Raw genomic sequence first — 22,457 nt, forward strand, 5'->3', positions numbered from 1 at the left:
TTGGGCAAAAAAGTGCACATTATATGTGGCAAAATACGGTAACCAATCCTGGATCATTCATCTTTGCAGTCCCTGTTATGTGATTTAACAATGTTTTTGGCTATGTCTACTCGGGAAAGGGACTCAATGTATTTATTATTTTGTCACTTTTGGTTGGATTTATATTACATGCAACTGAAAGCATCCCAACAGATAATAGTGTGCCTTATTTCTTAAATAGCAGCTATCACATACAGAATATTTAACTGTTGAACAAGTTATTTAATGTCTTTACCTTGGTTTTTTCACCTGTAAAATTAGAGTAATAATAGTATCTATGTAATATATCTCTTGTAAAGATTAAATCCATCAACGTACATAAAGTGAACAATGCCTGACACATTACAAGGGTGCAATAAATGTGAGACATTATTATAACTTATGTCAGACAGTAAATTAGGCAACTTACATAGTCATTTGTTTACCCCAGTGAGGAAGACATTACTTTTATTTTACTGGTGAAAGAAATGAGATCAAACAGATGAAATAATTTATTCATAGTCACACAATAACTGTATTAGGTATGGACTAGTATATTCTCCATTTTATAGATATGGAAATTGAGGTTTAGTCACACAACTAGTAAATAGCAGAGTCAGGATTTAAAGCCAGACATTCTACTTCCAGAGCCCATGCTTTTAACCACTATTCCATGCCCTGCCTCCAGATAGATCATATTTTATTGAACCATTCTCTTATTGTTGGATAATTAGGTTTCTAAACTTTCACTGTTACAAGTAAATGAACATCTTATACACATATCCTTGACACAGTTGAACAACTATTCCTGTATGATAAATTCCTGAAATGGAAGAGGATCTGTTTTTTAATATCCAACAATGCTTTGCATAATCAAAGGAGCAAAAATCAGAAATTAATAAAAAACTTTTTAACATGAGCTAGAGCAAGCCATTTGAGCTGGAGAAAAGAGAGAGCTGTGCGTATTTTCTAAATTGCACTTGAATATGCAAATTAGGAGCAGATCTGTGTTCCCAGCCACCAACCCCAACCACACAAATTTAGGACGCTGTGTTTTTGGTATTATCTTGAGGTTAGAGCAAGAGTATGAAAAAAAAAAATCAGAGGGAAACTCATGGCTGGGCATTCTAGGCCTGGGGCTGCTTGTTCTAGTCTCTTCCCCAGCTACTCTCACCCTCAGTAGCTTCTTTCCCCCTTTGTTCCTCTAGAGCTTCCCCCCCTCATTGGAAAGCAAGGATGTGGAGTGACGGAGGGGAGCTATTCCACTGATAGGAAGTACATGGCACCATCCAGAATTAGTATTCATGGCTGACATGATGATTTTGGATATTGGTATTATTTGTGTCATCCCCATTCATTTATTCATTGTACACATAGGTACAGAATACCTATCATTTGGCAGGCACTGTTCTGAAGGCCAGAGATACATCAGTAAACAAGAGCCAAAGTTCCTTGTCCTTGTGGAACTATATTCTCTAACAATTTATTAAATGAATGACTACACAGGAAACACCAATACACAGATTCATTATGCCATCCATGAATACTCATACCATTTAGAGAATCTCTTCTACCTTATTCCAGAAATTCTCTCTATCTTCACTCCAGTCCCCAGAAATGTCCAAAATATTTGCTCCTCCAGCTAAACAATGCCTCTCTCAGGAACACAACTCCAAACTTAACTTCTTCACCTGAGTAAACAAGGTGAGTGATATTTAGAAATTTGGAGATATAAGAGAGATCCAAGATGGTAGAGTAGATAAACACTGTGCCTATGTCCTTCCATGAACACATTAAAATTACAACTAAATTATAAAACAATCAACCTGGAGAACCAACTAAAGTCTAACTGAACAGAAATCCTAGAAATAAAATGATAAAGAAGCCACACTGAGACTGGTAGGAGGGGTGGAGACTCAGAATGGGCCCCAAACCCCCCTGTGGCTGTTGACAATCAGGAGAGATATCTTGGCCATGGAGGTTCCCCCCAGAGGAGCGAGGGACCCCAGCCCCTCACACCAGTCTCCCCAGCCCAGAGTACTGGTGCAGGAAGAGGAGCCCCCACATCTGACTGTGAAAACAGTGGTGATTCCAACCATTCGGGTGGGACAGAAGGCTGTGGGAAACCCAGACATCCTCTTAAACAGCCCACAAACAAACTCACTCACAGGCACTCACCTTTGGCTCCAGTAGAGGGATGGTGACTCAGGGGGCCTCGCAGACATATGGGGCACAGACTGACATGTGTGTCTTCAGGGGGAGGACTAGAGGACAGTTGGCATTTTTCCAGTGAAGAGTATTCCTCCCCTGTAGCCAACAGGCAGGAGCCATCTTTCCTATGTTGAGCCCGCCCCACATGCCAAACCTGAATCTGATTGGCCTGGTGTGCTCCACTGCTCCGCCCTGCTGACTCAACTGGGACCCCACTGTACCAACTCATGCACCACTGGAGGCACTTTCTCTGAGAGCAGTCAGCCCCTCCCCCATCGCACTCTTTCTTGGAAAACAATCAGAGTCCATGGGCCCCAGGCAGGCTGTGACTGGCCTCCATGTGCTCTGAGACTTTTGCTGAGTCACTCCATGCCCAGCACTGGCACCAAACCAGAGTCTACATTAACCTGGGGACCACAACTCTTCCCACTTTAGGGACTCCCTGAGACCCTGCCTCATCCAAATCACATAACACACAAGACTTTATCAGTGGCTGAGCCTTAAGTTAGCTGGCAGGTGGCAGCAGGCATCCAGGTGTCCTGGCTTTTCTTGGAGTTACCTCAGGTCTGGTATTAGTGGCAGCTGTCCTCAGTTCACAGCATGGCCTCTCCCACGTGCCTCCAGGTTTAGCACAGGTAACAAACAACCATGGATCACTTATTAGCTCCTACCAGGTAGCCCCCAGCCAGTCACAGGCAGTGGCTGACCTAGGCCCACACCAAAGGCACTCCCAAGAGGCCCCAGAACCAACATACTTGGAGGTTGGCTTCAGATCATAGCAGAGCACCACCCAATTAGCCCTACAAGTGGCACACACAAAGGGTGGTCTCAACAGCTACCAGACCCCACTGAGGCAAATCCCACTCACTGGTGTAAGCCTCTTGCACAGCAGCCCATAAGCTGTGGATGTGGGCAAACCCCACAGCCAGTCAGCCTGAGGGTCTATCCCACCCCCTGACATGCCAATAGCAATCAAGTCTCAACTATAACAGAAGAGCACAGACAATCCACACAAAGGACACTCCTGGACCCAGCTCAGGTGACGAGGAAGACTGTGCCACTGGGCCCCACAGGACACCTACTACATAAGGCCACCCAGCCAAGACTGGGAAACACAGCAAACCTGCCTAGTATATAGAAACAAACACAGAGAGGCAGCCAAAGTGAGGAAACAAAGAAATGTGTCCCAAATGAAAGATCAGGAGAAACACCCAGAAAAAGAACTAAACAAAATGAAGGCAAGCAACCTACCAGAGACAGGGTTCAAAACAATGGATATAAGGAACTTAGTGAGCACTTCAACAAAGAGATAGCAAGCATAAAAAAGGACATAGAAACAATAAAAAAACAAAAACAGTCAGAAGTAAAGAATACAATAACTGAAATGAAGAATGCACTAGAAGGAATCACCAACAGACTACATAAAGCAGAGGATGAAATCAGCGATTTGGAAGACAAGATAGCAGAAAACACCCAATAGGAACAACAAAAAGGAAAAAAAAATGTTTAAAAATTAGGATAGTTTAAGAGACCTCTGGGACAACATCAAGAGTAACAACGTTTGCATCATAGGGGTACCAGAAGGAGAAGAGAGAAAGCAGGAGATTGAGAACCTATTTGAAGAAACAATGACTGAAAACTTTCCTAACCTGCCTGAGGAAATAGACATACTAGTCTAGGCAGCACAGAGAGTCACAAAAAAGATGAACCCAAACAGGCCCACACCTAGACACACCATAATTAAAATGGCAAAGGTTAAAGACGAAGAGAGAATCTTAAAAGCAGCAAGAGAAAGGCAACTAGTAACTTATGAAGGAGCTCCCATAAGATTGTCAGCTGATTTCTCAACAGCAACTTTGCAGGCCAGAAGGATTGGCACAAAATATTCAAAGTGATGAAACAACCAAGACTATGCTCCCCAGCAAGGCTATCATTTAAAATAGAAAGACAGATAAAGAGCTTCCCAGACAAGAAAAAGCTAAAGGAGTTCATCACCACCAAACCAGTATTACAAGAAATGTTAGAGGAATTTCATTAAGATGGAAAAAAAGAGATCAAAATTATGAATAATAAAATGGTAATAGCTACATCTCTATCAACAATTATTTCCAATGTTAATGGATTAAATTCTCCAATCAAAAGACATAGGAGAGCTGAATGGATAAGAAAAAAAGAACATTTACATTTGCTGCTTACAAGAGACTCTCTTCAGATTGAAAGACACAAAAACATAAAGTAAAGGGATGGAAAAGACATTTCATAAAAATGGAAAAGAAAAATTTTAAAAAGCTGGGGTAGCAATACTTATACCAGAAGAAACAGACTTTAAAACAAAGACTATAAGCAGAGACAATGAAGGGCCCGGTAGTCCCACTTCTGGGTATTTATCTGAAGGAACCCAAAACGCTACTTAGAGGGGACATGAGCATCCATATGTTCATTGCGGCATTGTTTACAATGGCCAAGATGTGGAGTCCATCGATGGAAGAATGGATAAAGAGAAGGTGGTACATATATACAACGGAATATTGCTCAGCCAGGGAAGGAAATGTATTCTTGTCATCTGCGGTGGCATGGATGGACCTGGAGGATACTGTGCTGAGTGGAGTATATCAGATAGAGAAAGACGCAATGTAATTTCACTTATATGTGAAATCTAAGAACAAAATTAACAAACAAAACAGAAACAAACTCATAGATATGGAGAACATTTTGATGGTTGCCAGATGGGAGGGGGTTTGGGTGTGTGGATGAAAGAAGGGGAAGGGATTAAGAAGTACAAATAGGTTGTTACAAAGTAGCTATGAGGATGTAGGGTATAGCATAGGGAATATAGTCAATAATATTGTAATAACTATGGATGGTGTCAGATGGGTACTAGGTTTGTTAGGTTGATAGATGGAAGAAGGAAATAATTCGAAATGAGCAGGATGAAAAAGGTGAAGGGATTAAAAAGTAAAAATTGCTAGTTACAAAATAGTCATGGGGATGTAAAGTACAACATAGGGAATATAGTCAATGATATGGTAATAACTGTGTATAGTGCCAGGTGAGTACTAGACTAGTGAGGGGGATCACTTCCTAAATTACATAAATGTTTAACCACTGTGCTGAACACCTGAAATTAATATAAAATAATGTTGAATGTCAATTGTAATTGATAAATTTAAAGGGGGGGAAAAGGGGAAGGGGAATAAGAGGTCCAAATTTCCAGGTATAAAAAAAATAAATCATGGGAATGTAATGTACAGCATAGGGAATATAATCAATAATATTGTGATAGCATAGTACAGTGTCAGATGGTTGCTGGACTTATCATGGTGATCACTTCTTTAGGTATATAAATGTTGAATAAATATGGTGTACCCCTGAAAGTAATATAATATTATATGTTAGCTATATGTTTCATAAAAATCTTTAAATAAGGAAAATAAAAGAGGAAAAAACAAAACAAAATGTAAAAATATTTTTTTAAAAAATTGGGATATATATAAAAGTCAGAAGATATAGCTAGAAAAGGTGTCAGAAGTTGTCTTTCAGGAGACAACACTTGGGGAAGCAATGAGGAGTTGGGGTAGACAGCCATCATATTTACAATAAGTCTTTTAATACTATTTGACTTTTTATACTTAGTGTATGTATTATGTTAATCAAAATCAAAAGTAATATTTAAAACCCCTGGGTTTAAATTGAGGCCATATGCCTGATTTTGACCTATACTGACATTGGATACTCATGCTGAATATCCAGCTTGCTCTTTCCTTGTAAATGTCCACATTTTACATCCCCCTCCTTACTCTCCAAAATGCACAATGAAATCTCATGGACATAGACTAGGGGGGGATAAACTATATCCCTTAGGCAAAATCGGCTTGCTGCCTGTTTTTGTATGACTTGTGAGGTAAGAATGGCTTTTACTATTTTAAATGGTTGAAAAAAAATAAAAGAAGAATATTTTGTGATGTAAAATGATATCACACATAAAATTGTATCCATGCTCATTTGTGTACATTTTGTCTATGGTTGCTTTTGTGCTACAGGGGCAGAGCTGAGTAGTTGTGACAGTGACTGGTTAGCAAAGTAAAGAATATTTGCTATCTGGCCCTTTACAGGGAATGTTTGCTGACTCGTGACTGAGTATCACAGAATGGTATGTGTAGGACCACCTGTCCTCTTTTAGCACCCTTCTGAAATCTATTCCAGAAATACATGTACATATAAGCAAACGCACACTCCAAACTATCAGAAAACCATCTCCCCTGGCTTTGGTATTGTAGCTTTATGTCAAATTTCATCACAGAAATTCCATGGCAGTACCCATTTCCCAGCATTCTGATTTCTGAATTGTTAACATATAGCCGGTCATCTTCTCCATGAGAACAAAGAAAAACTTACTTAGGATCTGACTGTAAGAAAATTGGGGATGCTATCTTCCAGTCTCTAGCATTACTGTGAGCAGGATGAGAGGGACATTAGAAAGGCGGGTGATCCAGAAAAGAAGGAAGTAATTAGAAATGAGCAATATCCTGATTTTCTTCATTAAATAGGGTCTATCTCCCCTAAGGTAGCACTACTAGCAACGCTGGGAAAATGAAAGCTGAAATGTATTTTTTGTATTTTTTTCATCATTAATTTGAAATCTAGGTCTATTCTCCATACAATTGATTTTAGAAAGATAGTTTGACTTTTAGACTTTTTCTTGGTAGGCCCTAGGGTAGTCCCAATCTGACTTTGCCTCTCAGAAAGTGAGCTTAAGAAGTTTCAGGTGGGAGCAGAGGATAGAGGTCATAAACTGTTCTCTGTCCTGTTGGTCCATATCAGGTTCAAACTACTGAAACATTTTTTTTTTAATTTATTTTTTAAATTTATCGGGGTGACAATTGTTAGTAAAATTACATAGATTTCAGATGTACAATTCTGTATTACATCATCTATAAATCCATTGTGTGTTCACCACCCAGAGTCAGTTCAACTGAAACATTTCTACTCACTTACCTGGGCCTTCCCTGTTCCTCTAGTCTGGGAGACAGATGTTGTGAGCTGTCCTCTTAGAGCAGTTCTTCATGTTATGGTTCAGTTTTCTCTACTGGGGAACTCAGTGATGCCAGCTCCACCAAAAGAACTCTCTGGTCCTGTTCTGGATTGTGACCTGAAGGCCATTCCTTGTTGCTTTAGCATTTAGGGTTAAGGCTGCTTGGAAAACTGGCTTGAGTTTTGTGTAGACCTGAGGAATAAAAGAAGGGGAAAGAGTCCTGTTTTCAGGGGTTGTTAGGGACATTAAAGAAATTTCCAAAAGATTCTGGCCTAAAGCAAGAGCTAGGATCTACTGAAATATAGGAGAACTGAGAGTTGGCAGGAAGACCTTCTAATCTCTACTCAACTTTGTTGCCCTGGATTATACCTCTAGTTTCGTTCATTCCCATCATGACCTCTGCTGTGCTTTATTAGTTAATAACTTCAAGCAAAGAGACAACATTAGGGGATTTAGGGTCTCAGGAAGGAATCACTAACCTCTTCTCTCAAAATATTAGGGACTCAAAATAAATATAAATCTTCATATAACAGAAGAAGGATACTGCCCCAATCATAAACCATTTCCTTACTGCTTACTGTTCTCCTTTCTGGCAGAAAATTCTCAAAAACATTTACCAGTATTCCACATACTGAATTTGTATGTGTTCTTATGAGAAACAAAGAGGCAATGAGCCCCATTCCTTCTCTCCAACGCTGCCCTTCTAGCACCCCTCCCTCCCACATCACCCAAGTGCCCCATCTCACCTACTGTATGAGCTTCCAGGATTATTTCAGCAAGTTTTCTCCTATGTCGTGGTCACAAATTCCTCATCACTTTTTGGATGCTGCTACAAAACCCAGGACTAGCTATCCTTGGGAAGAACATTAAGAATTTGCACCTGTAACTCCACGATCTGTTCTTTGGTGTTGCTCTGCCCTCAACCCCTTAAGGCATAGCTGTTAGAATTGAGTCAGGGCTAATTCAAAGAAGCTATGGCAGGAAATCTCAGAGCCAAAAGAATTACCATTGAGGTTGAACTCCTGATTCCAGGGAGGAATATTCCTGAGTTTCACCTCTTCTAGCTCCAATGCCTGGCCTTGAAAGCATTATCTAGCTTACAGGACAACTGCAAGCCAGAGGGAAGCCCGCTTCTAAGAAAAGATACAGACTTTCAGAACTGTAGTTTCCTATATGGCACAAGTATAGGAGCTCCATGGAAATTAAACACCATCTCAATCTATGTGCTAACATTTCAAATTCCTGTTATACACCCCTGCTGGTCATCCTCCCAGGGAGAAAGAGCTTCCCAAAACTCCCTCTAAAAACTTCTATTTGTGTTTCTTACTTTTCTAATTCTTCTATTACAATGCAGGGACATTTAGGGAACTGAGAGAGCCCAAGTTCAAAACCCTTGAAACCAATATAGCTTCTACCATGTATTAAGTACTTTACTTTGTCAAAAATCTCATTTGTGCTTTACCAAAGCCTTGATCATGACAGAGTTAATGATAGAGTTGAGACTCGAATCCAGGCTTTTCTAAGGTCAAGGCTCTTACCATTTCCCCTGCTTCTGGTCATCACTCAATTAGTAATTCAATTTCTAAAGGTTTCCAGGAAGGAAAGAATGAAATCCTCTAATTCCATCATTCCAGAGACTAGTTTAGAACTGATCATATTAATAATAACCATTAGAAGAAAAAGGGGACATGAAATGGAAGGGATAATACAGCTTAAGCTGGACTGTATGATACAATTGAATATATCTACTTTTCCAATTTCATGGGTCCCAGGTTCCTTGTCATTGGGGATTCAAGCAGTTATTCCTCCCTTCCTGAGGCTCACAGGAAGGGTAAGTTCTCTTTGTATAGCCAAGCTACACAATAGATTCCTAGGGAGCAGGAGACTTCCATTGTCTAGGCCGAAAGGTCAGATTCTGACGACCCCTTTCCCTGACACTGCCTCCCTAGTCCTTATTCATCCTTAGAGGCTGTGAGAAGCTGATCTCTCCTTTCACCGATTCCCCTAGAGGTAAACTAATGGGAGGGAGAGCCCTGAGTACTAGTTTCGATGCTGTTGCTCTGCAGTGGTGGGACCTTGGGCAGGGGCCCCTTATCTCTCAGTTTTTTCTTCTGTGAAACGCGGGAGCTGGCCAAGATCTACTGTGCGGAGTCAAACAGGCAAGGACAGACCTACCGATCCTCTGACTCACACCATATATTCCTCCTTCCCAAGCCCCTACTCTAGAATGGGTCGTCACTTTTACTACCAGAGTCTTTAACCATGTGAGACTCAAATGCCACACACCACTGGCCTCTTTCTGTCAAGCGCTGTGCTGAGCACCTTCATGTATTCCGGCTTTCCGGTGAGCACTATCAGGGAGAAAGAGACAAAAACTAAGCACAATCCCTACCCTCTCCCCTCCCGTGCTTAGGTGAGCAAAATAAAAGTCCTGGTCAGATTCTGAAACCCTCAGCAGTTTCAAGGAAAGAGACTGAAGGAGAGAGTAGGACCAGTTCTTCAGACAGCTGGAATATAGGAGGCTGCCAAATTCTACCCCAGATTGCCTATAGCTAGTCTCTCACCATTTTTCATTCTTCTATGCCTCGTAAATAAGGAACACAACAGCCTTTTCTCTCAGGGGCTAATAACTGCAACAGCATCTTTAAGGGGAGCAGCCTCTCAGGCCCCTTCTCAGACTCGACACAAGAGGCCCTGAGACTACATTTCCCACAAGCCACCGCTCCGGTCTTCCAGTCTCAGAACGGCCTTCCTAAGGGGTGCGCATGCTCTGAACGTTAGCACAAGATGAATGGAAATGGCAAGGCCATTGGAGCATAGGACAAGTCAGTCACATCCAACCTTCAGAGTACGGGAAAGGGGTGCGCGACAAAACGCGAATTTTCAACTTTTACCCACTCGAGGCACCTAATCTTTCTCCAGCAGGAGAAAGGGCTCTTGCGGGAGCCCTGGGACCCCTCATGGTCCCTCTGTGATCCCTGGAGTCCGCTGCATGTGCCCCTCAGCCTCAGGGCAAGAAAGAAGTCACAGCCCCAGGGAAGGGGCTTCGATGAGACTGCATGGAAATTATTTATGCAGTTTGCATAATTTTAGTTTTGCATAGTAGGTGGAGAGAAAAATACGTACTGAAGTGAGATAAGCAGTCAATTTCTTAGCCAACCTCAATGCAGAATTGATGTTGCAGACCTAAATAACCCACTTCATTACCATGGCAATAACCCAGGGACTAAAATTCTAGTTTTTCTTCACTTTCAAATCAGCAAACACCAGTAAAGTCCCACCAAATAAGGTCTGGCCCTTGCTCTATAGGAGTTGAAGTAAGGAGGACAGGTGGTCAATCGAGAAATATTTATTAAACTCCTACTGTGAAGGTAACACACTAGACACAGAGATAAAACAAAACGCTGCCCTTGCTCTCAAGCAGACTATTCTAAGACAGAAGTGATGATTGTTGTGATGTGTACTATGGGAATAAAACACTGGGACTTATAACCCAGACTGTTGAAATGGAGGGGGTGAGAGTCAAGGAAAGACTCCCAGAGAAAGCCATGGATGTGAATTTTAATCCTGAAGTGTCCTAGATTTGGAAAGAACTTCAATCCTTATTATCTGCACTCAAAATTTAAATCCAGATGGATTAAAAAGCTACACGTTGAAAACTAAAAATAGAAAATATAGAATACATTTATGTCACAAAACTAAGGAGTCATAAGGAGAAGACTGATAACACTAACAACATAAAATTAGAAATTTATCAATAGCAGAAGATTCCATAAGCAAGGTTAAGGGACAAGAAAAAGACAAGGAAAAAGATACCTATATCATGCATGACAGCAATTAACATCCAGATGTCTGTGTCCACCAGCCTAAAGTACCAGGAAATGCACCTGTAGGCAAACAAGAGTTGGGTTTATTGTTGCAACAAGAGAGATTGCACCATGGGGAACCTGTGGGACATCTCAGTAAGAGGAGGTTAAGAGGGGATTGTTTTGTGATTTGGACTTGTGTTAGGTTTGGGGAGAGCCTGTCAGAAAGTGGGGAAATTCTATGATTGGATATCTTAGCCATCTAAGAGATGGGAGGAATCGAATGGATAAAACTGCAATTGGTAAAGCAGCAGCAGCCCTCGAGTTAGCTGGGAGAGTTCAACACCAAGAGCAAAGAAAAATTACCTGTTATAATTCTTGAATGAGAAACATCAAATATGAGATTTCCATAAATGGAATGTAGTGAGAAAGAAAACAAAACAAAACTTACTCTTAATATCCAGTCACTGACTTGACACAGCTATGATATGTGTTGTCCTCCTATTGGACATAAACAATATAACAAGAACATCCACTTCAGACAAGATCATTGTACAACCCACAAAATGCCAAACATTTCTGTTACCTAAATAAATGACTGCTACTTCTTTACCTATTACAGCTTTCCCTTTGCTCTAGATTGCACTCCCTATAGATAAAATTTATTATATACCTAATCATAGAGCTGCTCCTGCTTTTTGACAATACCAAATCTAGAACCTTCGCTTCCTTAGACTCTCCCCAAAATTATCCAACCAGAGCCCAGAATAAGTTCTTTCTAACATCCTTTTACTGAGATACCCCATGGTGTGTTTTTGCCCTTGTTACAAGGAGTACTAGATCTAGTTTGTTTAACTGCAGGTGTTCTTATGGTCTTTAATTGAAGGGCATTGACAGTAGCATAAATATAAAAGTAACCAGTGGTGAATTTCGATAAATATTTAGGCAGCCTATGCAAGGTAATGTGTTAGGTTCTAGGGAGGATTTGTGCCAAGGAGCTTATAATCTTTTGAGGTTGCAAAATAAATATTATAAAGAGGCACAAAATGTTTGGGTTTTAAGCAGAAGCAAAGGTTATATATTGAAGGAATTAGGACAACTTCATGAAGAGGTGCATTTTGACATTTGTCTCAAAGTAGAGGAGGGTTTATGATTTTGACGTGTAAATGAGAAGGAGGATATTAAGAACTAAGGCAAAAAGTATGTATTGTACTGTATTTGCTTTCTTAAGCTATAACAACACTGTCTATAAAGCACTTTTTACATACTCTAGAAATATTAGCCTTATTTATTCCTCCTAACATCCACATTTTATAGATGAAACTGAGGGAGGTTAAGTCACTTGCCCAAGGTCACATAGCAAATACGTGACAGAGCTGTGTGATTCAAACCCAAGTTTGCCTGACTCCAAAACCATGCTCTTCTTAGCCATTCCAACAGTGCAAACCAGGCTTTGCAGGTAATGGCAAATGTGCTGTGATGTCTTCTGGTGTTGAAGTAACTGCTACAATTTAAGCCAATTAAGTGCTGAGCTCCATCAATGTTGTTAAAAAGAAGCAAGCACGCAGACAAACAAACCAAAAAAAAACTTCAAACTGAAAAACAGGAAGAAAAGAAATAAATTAGTCAGTGTGAATAAGTATACTGTTGATGTCTAATACTTGGAAGAGTTCTAGGTACTTGAGGATATCAGGAACCAAGGTACTTTCTAAGGTAAATTATTCCACTGAATTTACATTGACCAGCTAAAGGTCCATCACTGTTGACCCAGCAATAATCAGTGTCAACTCTGATTGGAGGGGCCCTTCATGGGAGGAAGGGGTCTCTGAAGGAGGCCAGCCAGGGGAATAATTTATTTCTGAATATAGTGGGTATTAACAGAGGAACTACAAAATGGTGGTCCACGAGACACATAAGAATTATGAAAGAGAAAGGTGGTGCAATTTCAAGCCAATAATCTAAGGTGGAAGCTGACAGGTCAACAGGAATACTGTGTTATTTTAGAAGAGCAGTCTGATTGTTGCGGGACAAAGCTGCTTTGGTGCTGATGAGGGAAGGGGTTGAAATATGTGGTATTTGTTTCCAGCACTTGCTGTCATTTTGTGGCAGTTTATAATATATGAATAGTAGAATTCTGTTTTTAAGAATATAACTCCTGACTCAATTTAAGTGCTTTGCAAAGTTAGCTCTTTAATAGGTTCAGTTTGTAGTTGGCTTGTGTTTGTTGTATTGGTAAATAATCCAGAATTCTAGCCTAGGTCTACAGGTCCACGGATTTCTTTCTTTTAGAATTTGTATAGAAGGCTGCACCTCTTTTTGGCATATTTGTGTCAAAGGAAACTTTTTGTGAAAATAATTTCAGAACTCTTGCATATATTGATATGTGTAGAACCTGTCCCCAGGAGGCAGTGAGGTGACAGGAGGCAGGACGGTGCATGAGCTTCCAGGCTTCTAGAACAGGCTTCATTGTCCCATACAACTTCACTTACAAAACATAAACTCAAAAATAAGATTATTGAGAACTTTAACATGGCAACCTCAGTATTAAACTTCAAGCACGGAGCCCTGTGTAATTGCACACTAGTCACATGCCCATCAAGCTGGCCCTGCTAATTACATTAAAGGAATTTTTCCTAATGTAAAAGATGAGGGATATACCTTCCTTATGTATTTCTGTTGTGTGATTTATCTTGTGCAAAATGGAAGGCTCATTGACATTGGTGACATCCAAAGTATTTCTCTATGGTGTGATTGCTCGTCCATTACCTCAGTAAAAAGAAATTGTCTCTTACTCATTGGTTACATTCATAAGACTTCTGTCCAGTGTGAATTCTCCTTTGTTGTGTAAGGAATGAAAGAGAAATAAATGATTTTCAACACTTGTTGCATTCATAGGGATTCTCCCCACTGAGTACTCTCTTATTCATAGTAAGTAAAGAACTACAGTGAAAGGATTTTCTATACTGATTACATTCATAGGGCTTTTCTCTGGTGTGGTTTGTCATGTTTTCTAAGGGGTAAGTAACACTGAAGGCTTTCCCAAAATGACTGAACTCCATTTTGTATTCTACTTTAGACAGTAAGGGAAATGCTTCTCCTGAAGGATTTTCCATCTTGATTACAATTGTAAGATTTTTTTCCTTCAGTGTGAGTTCTCATGTGCATATCAAATGTGAATGCTTCCTGAAGATTTTTCCATAATCATGGCATTTGTAGGGTTTCTCCCCAGTATGAATTCTTATGTGTGCTGTGAGGGTACAACGTATGCTGAAAGCCTTTCCATATCAAACACATTTATACAGATTTTCTCCAGTATGAATTCTCTTGTGCCCTGTAAGAACTTGGGTAGGACTTTGGTAATACCGAAGCCCATATTTCTCTCTTGCTAACATTTGGGGGGTGGTATAGATTTTATACATGTGGGGCTGGGGGGGTGTTACATGGGGTGTTTAGAGCTTCTTGGGAGGAGTCAGGGAGACCAGAACTTCATAGTTTCAGGCTAATTGCTGAGAGATTTGCCTGGTTCTTCGGTGAGATCACCTGGATCTCGATTCTCTGACCTAGTAACAGGATGAATGCTCAATTGACAGACTGCCTCTATGCTTGTAAGAAATCTTGTTATTTTATTTTTGCATTTCGTTTTGTGAACTACTGTAGTCTTCCCCAAAGCCATGAGTGGACTGGTGGGCTTATTTGCTGAAATAACTATTGTGGGGTCATTTGCATTGAAGTGGAAGGCACACTGTAGTTCAGGAGGGGGAAAGGGTCTTAGAATATGTAACAAAATGAGAAGAAAAGTTCCTTTTGGGAAAAAAGAACCAGCAGTTTAAAGTCAGTAGGGGAGTTGTAATACATTGTTGAACACGTTTCTGTCATTCAGTTTGGGGAGAGATAAACTGAATCACTACAAGATAATTGAGTCAGAAAGACTTAGCACCTTAGAACCCTAGGCCTGGGGATTAGGGAGGGGCAGTGACATACAGATTGAGGTTAAATCAGTGTGCTACTAACTTTTGTTGTGCTCTGGCATGGAGTTATCCTTGGTGAAGTTAGAGCTGTATAACTCTGTATGAGTGAGATTCATTGAAACCTCTGATGTTCTTAGAATTTAGTATAGTAAGTAAAGGTTGCTTATTTTCTGAATCAACCAAGTTCCAGGGAGGAGCTTAAGTAAACTCAAATGACTGCTACGTACAATGAAAGATACTGTTAAGTACATGGACGTAGAAGTTCAAAGACAATCTGGCGCTCAGGGACCCTTTTATTTAGTTGGAAAGACATAAATGATCAGAGTAAAATAATTTTATGCCTAAAATATTTTTATGGGTAGGATTTTCTCAACTACCATCATTTTCTCTGAACCTTTGCAATAATTCTGCAATGTTGGTACGAGGGGATTATTAGATTTTTTTTTTTAAAGAAATCAGATCCAAATATTAACCAGAATATGTATCCATGTTTTCCAGCTCCAAGTCCACTTTTTTTTCTTTTTTAAAATATTGTGCCACATTGCACCCTTTAATACCAAATTTATTTAAAATAAAGAAAAAGCAGTATAGGATTGCAAAAGTAATTGTGATAGGAGAGAAATCATTTGACTGGAAGTCTGAGGAAGCTTCAGTGAAGAAATGATTTAGCAGAACTTTGAACAATGGGCAGGATTTATCTGGGCAGAGAAAGGGGATGGGCAATCCAAGAAGAGGGGTTTTAGAAAAGCACAAAGTCTGTTCAAAGAATAATGATTAGACCAGTGTTCTTAGTCTATTTGGAATCTGATTGTTTCAATCCAACTGAATGAGGCACCTGGACGTCCTAGGTGTGGGAATTATTGTTTCGGGTAGAGGAACCACAGTGGTTCTTTCATTTGCTTGATACTCTTGCACAAAATCCACCAAGTGGAGGGTCAGGGAGGCATGACTGCAGATATTTAACTAGTGGGACCTAACGGTGGGTGTTTCTAGGCCGGGTTGTGTTTTATAGACAACATTTAGTTTTTTAAGGCATTGTATGACTTGTTTTGGATAGTTGGGAAGAGAGTCTCTCACCTTAGAGAAATGTGGGTAGATGGTAAGCACTATTTTTCACAGAAAACTGGTGAACTTCAAAAAGTGGCCGAGATCAAGATCAACGATAAGTGTGAGCATAAGAGAGCAAGGAACGACAAAACCCTGACGATTATAAAGGTTGATTGTTTCATAATTGTTCGCATAGGTGTGGAAGATCTGGATTGGTTTAGACCTAGAAGAAAGCGGCCTGATAGGTTATTTAAAAGTTTAAAAAGGTGAGGGGGGGAGGGACCTAAAAGGGTAGGATCTGCCAGCCCTGAAAATCTGCCTTTGTGACGTGGCCCAGCCAGCCTCAGCCTTAGCTCATATAGCGGTGGGTGAGGCCCCAAACCAGAGGCCCCACGGAGGGGGAAGCTGGGCCATGGCCGAGGTGGCCGAACCCAGTGGCGAATCCCAAGGCGCTGAAGTTAAAACGCAGCAGCCCACGGAAAAATTCTTCGGGCGACCGCCGAGGCGGAGCCAGCGCTCCGTGCTCAAAGTGTCCCAGGTATTGCTCAGAGCCATCACCGAGCACAGAAGGCTGACTCTGGCCACTTTCAAGAAGGAGCTGGGAAATGCTGGCTACCAAGTGCGCAGGAAGTGCTGCCGCCACTCGAGCGAAGCGCCCAAATCTGATATTAAGGGCACACTCATCCGGGTCAGCGGCAGCGACGCCGCGGGCTATTTCAGAGTTTGCAAGATTCAGAAGCCGAAGAGAAAGCCTGGACGCCCAAGGTTGGAGGTGGGCGTCCGCTCCAGGAGGAGGAGCCTTGCAGGGCCGCGGGGCCCCCGGAAGCCCCGAGTTCGCGGCAGGGCAACCAAGAAGGCCAGGGAAGGACGGGGACGAAGCGCGAGGGCGAATGCCACGGTGAGAAGGATAAGGCCAAGAGCCAAGGACCCGGTGCGTTCCAGAGCCAAGGAGGGAAAGAGGGCCAAGGTGATGGACGAGAGGAGAGGACGCACCACGAAGGAATACAGGTCTAGGACCCGAAAGGAGAAAAAGCCAAGGGAAGAGAAGCATGACCCCGAGAAGCCGGTAAAACGGACCAAGCAGAGGTCAGCCTCAGTAAAAACCGTCCCAAGGGCTGCTTGCACAAAGACTTGCACTAAATCTGAAAATCCTCAGAATGCAGTCTCCGGGAATCTGTAGCTAGAGAGCAATTTCCCTTCCAACAGGCACAGATGCCTTTCCCCATAAGGCTCCAATTAGAGCAGCTCTCACACTCATTGTAATGGACAAACTATTCATGAGACCTTTCCACTACCACGTGTGTCTGTTTCCTCTTTGCCGCACCTGGAAAGGTGGTGGTGGTGGTGGTGGTGGTGGTGGTGGTGGTGGTGTGTTAAAGCGAGGCCTGTAGCAGGGGCATTGTGGGGTGGTGAAAAAGGCGTTGAAATTCTTTCTGCTGCAGGACTCAGGAAAATGCCTTTCAGAAGGAAGGAAGAAAACAGGTAGAAAACCAGCAACTTCACCAGATTAGACAGAAGTGTTGAATTAATGTTAGACACCCCAACAAGTCCAAAATGAGTTTTGGGGTGAAGAGCACGTAAGGAGAGAACTGGGGGCATCAATGGGGCAAGAGAAGAGTAGCTAGCCTTTAAGTTGAGTGGTCCCGCTGACCCAGTGTTCTTACCTGAAATTCCTTTTAGGAAAAAGTCCCTTCTCCAGAATTGAGAGTAATGTAATAGGTTTGTAGTTTTTGCCCTCACTTGATAATCTTAAAAAAGAAAAAAGTTTTATATGTTATCAGTTAACTGAAAGTGTGTGTGAAGCATCTTTACTGGGCTTGGCATAGGGTAGGTGTTCATCCCTGAGAATGAAATCTGAGTATGAATAAATCATGATGGAGTCATAATATGCTATAGCAGAAAACTACTGGATCAGTATTTAATGAGACCAGGATTCTAGTCAAAATTCTGCTACTGTGACTGTAGCTGTCATTACATTCATTGTCTTGGTTTCCTTCCAAGAAAAAAAGTTGGGGGTTGGATTAGGATGATTTTAAGTGATTTAAGTGTCAGTAACATGATACGAGGGAGTTAACTATCATGACAAATGCTTTGATTGATAAAATGCAGTAATGGGATTCTCAACTGGGCAAGTAGCAACTCCTAGGAAATAAACTATTAAGATTAACAGAATGCATATTGCAATTATAAGGAGATGGGGAACATTAGATAATGAATACCTAGCTCTTTAGATTGTCTTAAAAACATGTATTAAGCACTACGAGGTTGGACAATTAAGTTCACGAACTCAGCCTAGAAAAGGTGCTACATACCTCATTGCTGAATATCATCAGGGACACCTTTGAAGTACTCCCCTTGGGAAGCTATGTACCGACACCAGCGTCTAGTCCACACTTCAAAGCAATTTTGGAATTCATTTTCTGGAATGGCCACGTATTACCCTTGATATCCTGAATGTTATCAAAATGTCTTCCTTTCCATATTTCCTTTTCTTTGGGTAAAGAAAGAAGTCATTGGGGGCCAGGTCAGGTGAGTAGGGAGGGTGTTCCAATACAGTTATTTGTTTACTGGCTAAAAACTTCCTCACAGACAGTGCCGTGTGAGCTGGTGCATTGTCGTGATGCAAGAGCCATGAATTGTTGGCGAAAAGTTCAAGTCATCAAACTTTCTCACGCAGCCTTTTCAGCACTTCCAAATAGTAAACTTGGTTAACTGTTTGTTGGTACAAATTCATAATGAATAATCCCTCTGATATCAAAAAAAGATTAGCAACATCGTTGCAACAAGTTCACGAACTTAATTCGTATATACCAAATGGAGCAAATGTATGATTCATTTCAGTTCTGAATGCAGGGGTTAAGAACAGCGTGGAAGTAGTTCTTATTGTATAGGCCATGACAGGATACAGAAATGGTTCCTCAGGAGGGAAAGAGCAGAATACCTGATTCAGGGAAGTAACTTGCTGTTTCCAGCTGAAGCCAAAGGAGTGGGGAGAAGGGAAGCACCTGGGAGGTGCTTTTCATTCTTGAAAAGAGGTGAGAGTGAAGGTGGGAGGTGGGAAGGTGTTAGAATAACATGGAGAGCCTTGCAGAGTATACCTGACCAAGCTTTTCCCAGGAGAGTCTGATATCTTCTAAAAGGAGAAACAGGGTATGTATATTTTAAAAAAAAAGCTTAAGTGATGCTAATATTCACCTTTAAATGAGAATCATTGCTTTAAGCCTGTGCAAAGCTACATAACAGCACAATGCTTGCAGTGTATCTCATCTATAGATGCTCTGACCTTTGAAATTTCCCCCCACTATAATTAGGTGTATGTGCTCTTGAATTGTCTGTGAGTGGCAGAATGAAGCAAACAGAATCAGAATAGGGAGCCATCTGAAAAGAGGCCGTGAGAAACACTACTGAACACAATTAGAACAAACTTAACAAATGCCCTTATGATAGCCACATGTATTGCTTCTTTATAGTCCCGGATATTTTTCCCTAAAGAACAGATGATCTAGAATTAGAAAGCCCTTCCCTCTAAGATAGGATGGAATGGACACTGGCAACAATTTGCTTTCTAGATTTCCTAAGAACCATCACACTTCTGTTTGTATAATGATGGTTTCTTCATGTAAGCAAACTTCATTCATTCACTAGTAAACTTATCAAATTTATTGTGTCAGAACCTGACCTTATGTAACTAACAATGGTCATTTTAGATTATTTTGCTTTGCTAAACTTTGGGGTGGTTGTAGTCTGAAGAAATAGAAGAAATGACCTTAACTCATTGGCAGGCTATCCAGATTATCTAGATCATAAACCTAGCTGGGTACTTATATGGAAGGTATTCCCCTAGCAAATCTCATCCCTAGTGTTCACTATGTCTAAGTATTTGCAAAAGGCTGGGCCCTTTGCTGGGAATATAGATGGATAAAACATAATCCCCACTTTCCACTGCTTACATTCTAGTAGCATATTTGGGTATTTAACTTTAGTCAGAGCAAATGGAATATCCGTGACCTCAATCCTTTGCTTCCCTTTTATCTCAGCTGGCTGGTGCAATGATGATCAGAAAATTGTAATGAAACTTAGATGCCCTCTAGCATCAAATATTCAATCGTTGTCGAAAAAAGTTAACAGAAATACAAATGGCCTTTGAAAATATGAAAAAGGTGCAATTTCACTCATAAGATAAATGCTCATTAAAACAGTAAGATAGCTTTTTGAATCCAAAAAGTTAAAGAACCTACCTACTCCTTTGGCGAGGCTGTGGGGAAACAGGCACTCACATACAATGCTAGTGGGAGTGTAAATCTCCGCCACCCCAATGGAGGGAATTTGGCTTTCCAAATTGCAAATGCAAATGTCCTTGGGCCCAGCAGAACCACTTTTAGGAATTTATCTTTTAGATATTAGTGTGAAAAGATTTATGACAAAGGTATTCAGTGCAACATTGCAGTTAAAAAAAAAACAACGGAAATAATCTAAATATCACTAGGGGATTGGTTAAACTGCAAAGCTTCCATACAGTGAAATAGCATGCAGCTGAAAAGGGGAGATTCTCTATGTATTGTTATGACAAACTCCCTAAGTAAAAAAAAAAAGGAAAAAATTCAAAATTCAAGACATTGAGTATATCAAAACTACCTTTTGTGTAAAATGAAGGAAAATATATTTCTTTGTAATTGTATAAACAAATTGTGGAAGGATACACACAAAAAACTAAGTGGTTCTCTATTGTAAAGGGAAGGTAATGGAAATTGTAGAGGAGACCTAGAAATGAGACTCTTTTTTTGTATGTTTTCAGAATAAATAGTAACTTGCTCAAAAATAAGGTAGAAATTTCCACGTAATTGTCAGTTATAGCTTTTTCATTTATAAGGTGGCTTCTACTTTTGCATGAATTATTTCATTTCACCTTCACCTCAATGTCTTAGATCCTATGTAAAAAAACTCATGTTTAGAATATGTACAATCTAGAAATTGACTTAACTGCAAATCCAGTGCTCTCTCCACTACAATTATATATGTTGAATGGGGCCTCACCATCTACTCATTAACTCTATGAGACATCTTTTTTATGTACGTGCAGGTCAAAAGTTTAGAATTCATTTCTACAAAGTGTTTTAATGATTTAGAGGTTTCTTGCGGCGGAGGATGTGCTCAAACACATTCGTGAGGGGTTGTTCTCAGAACAAGTGAACATCTCCATTTGTTAGTGGTCTTAAATCAACAGATATCTATCTCCTATTCTTCCTCCTCCTCTGGGGAGCTCTAACATAGAAAGGCTGAGTTCACTTCAGCCAAAACTTAAGTGCCTAGCAAGCACAGGGAGACAGGATGTTTGGGAAATTAATATAGGGACACCAGGTCAGCAAAGGACTTATTTAAAAAAAAAAAAAGCCAAAGGACTTGGAAGAGAGAAACTGAAGATTGAGGCACTGTCAGCATGACGCCTTGGATGAGGCTGGGAACGGCATGGATAAGTAAAGGCATTGAGAGCAAGAAGGAAGTCAGGATTTCAATAGTCCACTGGAGCTCGCTGAGGGAACAGGCGCATCCATGAACAATCACAGCTGTTTCTTTGCCCCTTTTTATATGTTCCTTCCCTCCTCCCCCTTTTGGTTAGGGGAAAGACCAGACTTGTCAAAAGTTTTACTCTTCAATAACTGAAAGGAAGTGAGAGTGAACTGCAAGAAAATAGGAAAACATATGAGGCATGGAGGCAGGTGACAGAACAGCCTGGCTGGTGATGGAAAAGCTGCAGAGGCGGAACAGCCCCTAAGCAGTAGGCTGGAAGCTCTTTAAGGCAACTCCCATGGAGGAAGAGCAAAGCCGTTGGGTTGCCCTTGAGGCCTGCAAAACAGCAGCTCCAGGCATGGGAGGCCGTATGAGTGGGTCATAGGCTGCTGGTTTCCCCCATGCAAGCTTCCATGTTTTCTCCCACACTATTTCTTCCCCTATCTATCCTCTTGATACCCTCTGCCAGTTGCCCGGCTTCTTCACCCTCTAAGGTGAATGCGTCTGGTGGACTCAGTTCCTGCCTAACCCCATCCCTGTGCACCTCCTCTGGTTCTCCCCAAATCACCAATTATTGTGAATTTGTGAGGGGCTCAATGTGCTCCAGGCTCTGCACTATAAGTGTCTAAGGCTCAGACTCTAAGGGGCTCCCAAGAGCAGAGTCGGCACTTGAATGACCCAAAGACCAAGGACGTCCTTAAATGAGTGCCCTTGGCCCTCCCTCGCCTGGCCTTACCCTAGGCCTGGCCCTGTTCAGGGCGCTGCTGCCCCAGTCTCCAGGATGAGTTGAGCCCCCACTGACTGGGAAGCCAGGACATCAGAAGGGAGGGAGGGAGGCCTAACTTGTGATGTCTTGAGGTTTGTGTC

General features: G+C 41.2%; 1 protein-coding gene and 1 long non-coding RNA gene across 3 annotated transcripts in view; one reads left to right on the forward strand and one right to left on the reverse strand.

Moving 5' to 3' along the window:
• The window catches only part of LOC148759059 (uncharacterized), a 28,842-nt gene extending 17,332 nt beyond the window's left edge, over positions 1 to 11,510 (reverse strand). Inside the window, exons 1-2 of one of the 2 annotated variants that reach the window (XR_016021521.1) lie at positions 11,078 to 11,510; positions 7,225 to 7,453 (exon numbers count right to left, since the gene is read on the reverse strand). This is a non-coding gene — a long non-coding RNA (uncharacterized LOC148759059). Of the gene's footprint in view, positions 1 to 7,224; positions 7,454 to 8,007; positions 9,601 to 11,077 lie in introns of those variants that run through there. The other variant, XR_016021522.1, reaches the window with a different exon arrangement.
• Positions 11,511 to 16,480: 4,970 nt separating this feature from the next.
• Positions 16,481 to 17,262, forward strand: H1-7 (H1.7 linker histone). Its single transcript, XM_019748345.3, has one exon. The coding sequence runs from the start codon at positions 16,495 to 16,497 to the stop codon at positions 17,260 to 17,262; it is 768 nt and encodes a 255-aa protein (XP_019603904.3). The 5' UTR covers positions 16,481 to 16,494.
• The last annotated feature ends 5,195 nt before the right edge of the window (positions 17,263 to 22,457 follow it).

The sequence above is a fragment of the Rhinolophus sinicus genome, chromosome 1, assembly GCF_057876585.1.
Source record: "Rhinolophus sinicus isolate RSI-liver-muscle chromosome 1, RSI-T2T, whole genome shotgun sequence".
Classification (NCBI taxonomy): domain Eukaryota; kingdom Metazoa; phylum Chordata; class Mammalia; order Chiroptera; family Rhinolophidae; genus Rhinolophus; species Rhinolophus sinicus.

What these genes read in the sequence shown, in the direction of transcription:
- H1-7 (XM_019748345.3), top strand. Translation starts at nt 16,495, where the DNA reads ATGGCCGAGGTGGCCGAACCCAGTGGCGAATCCCAAGGCGCTGAAGTT.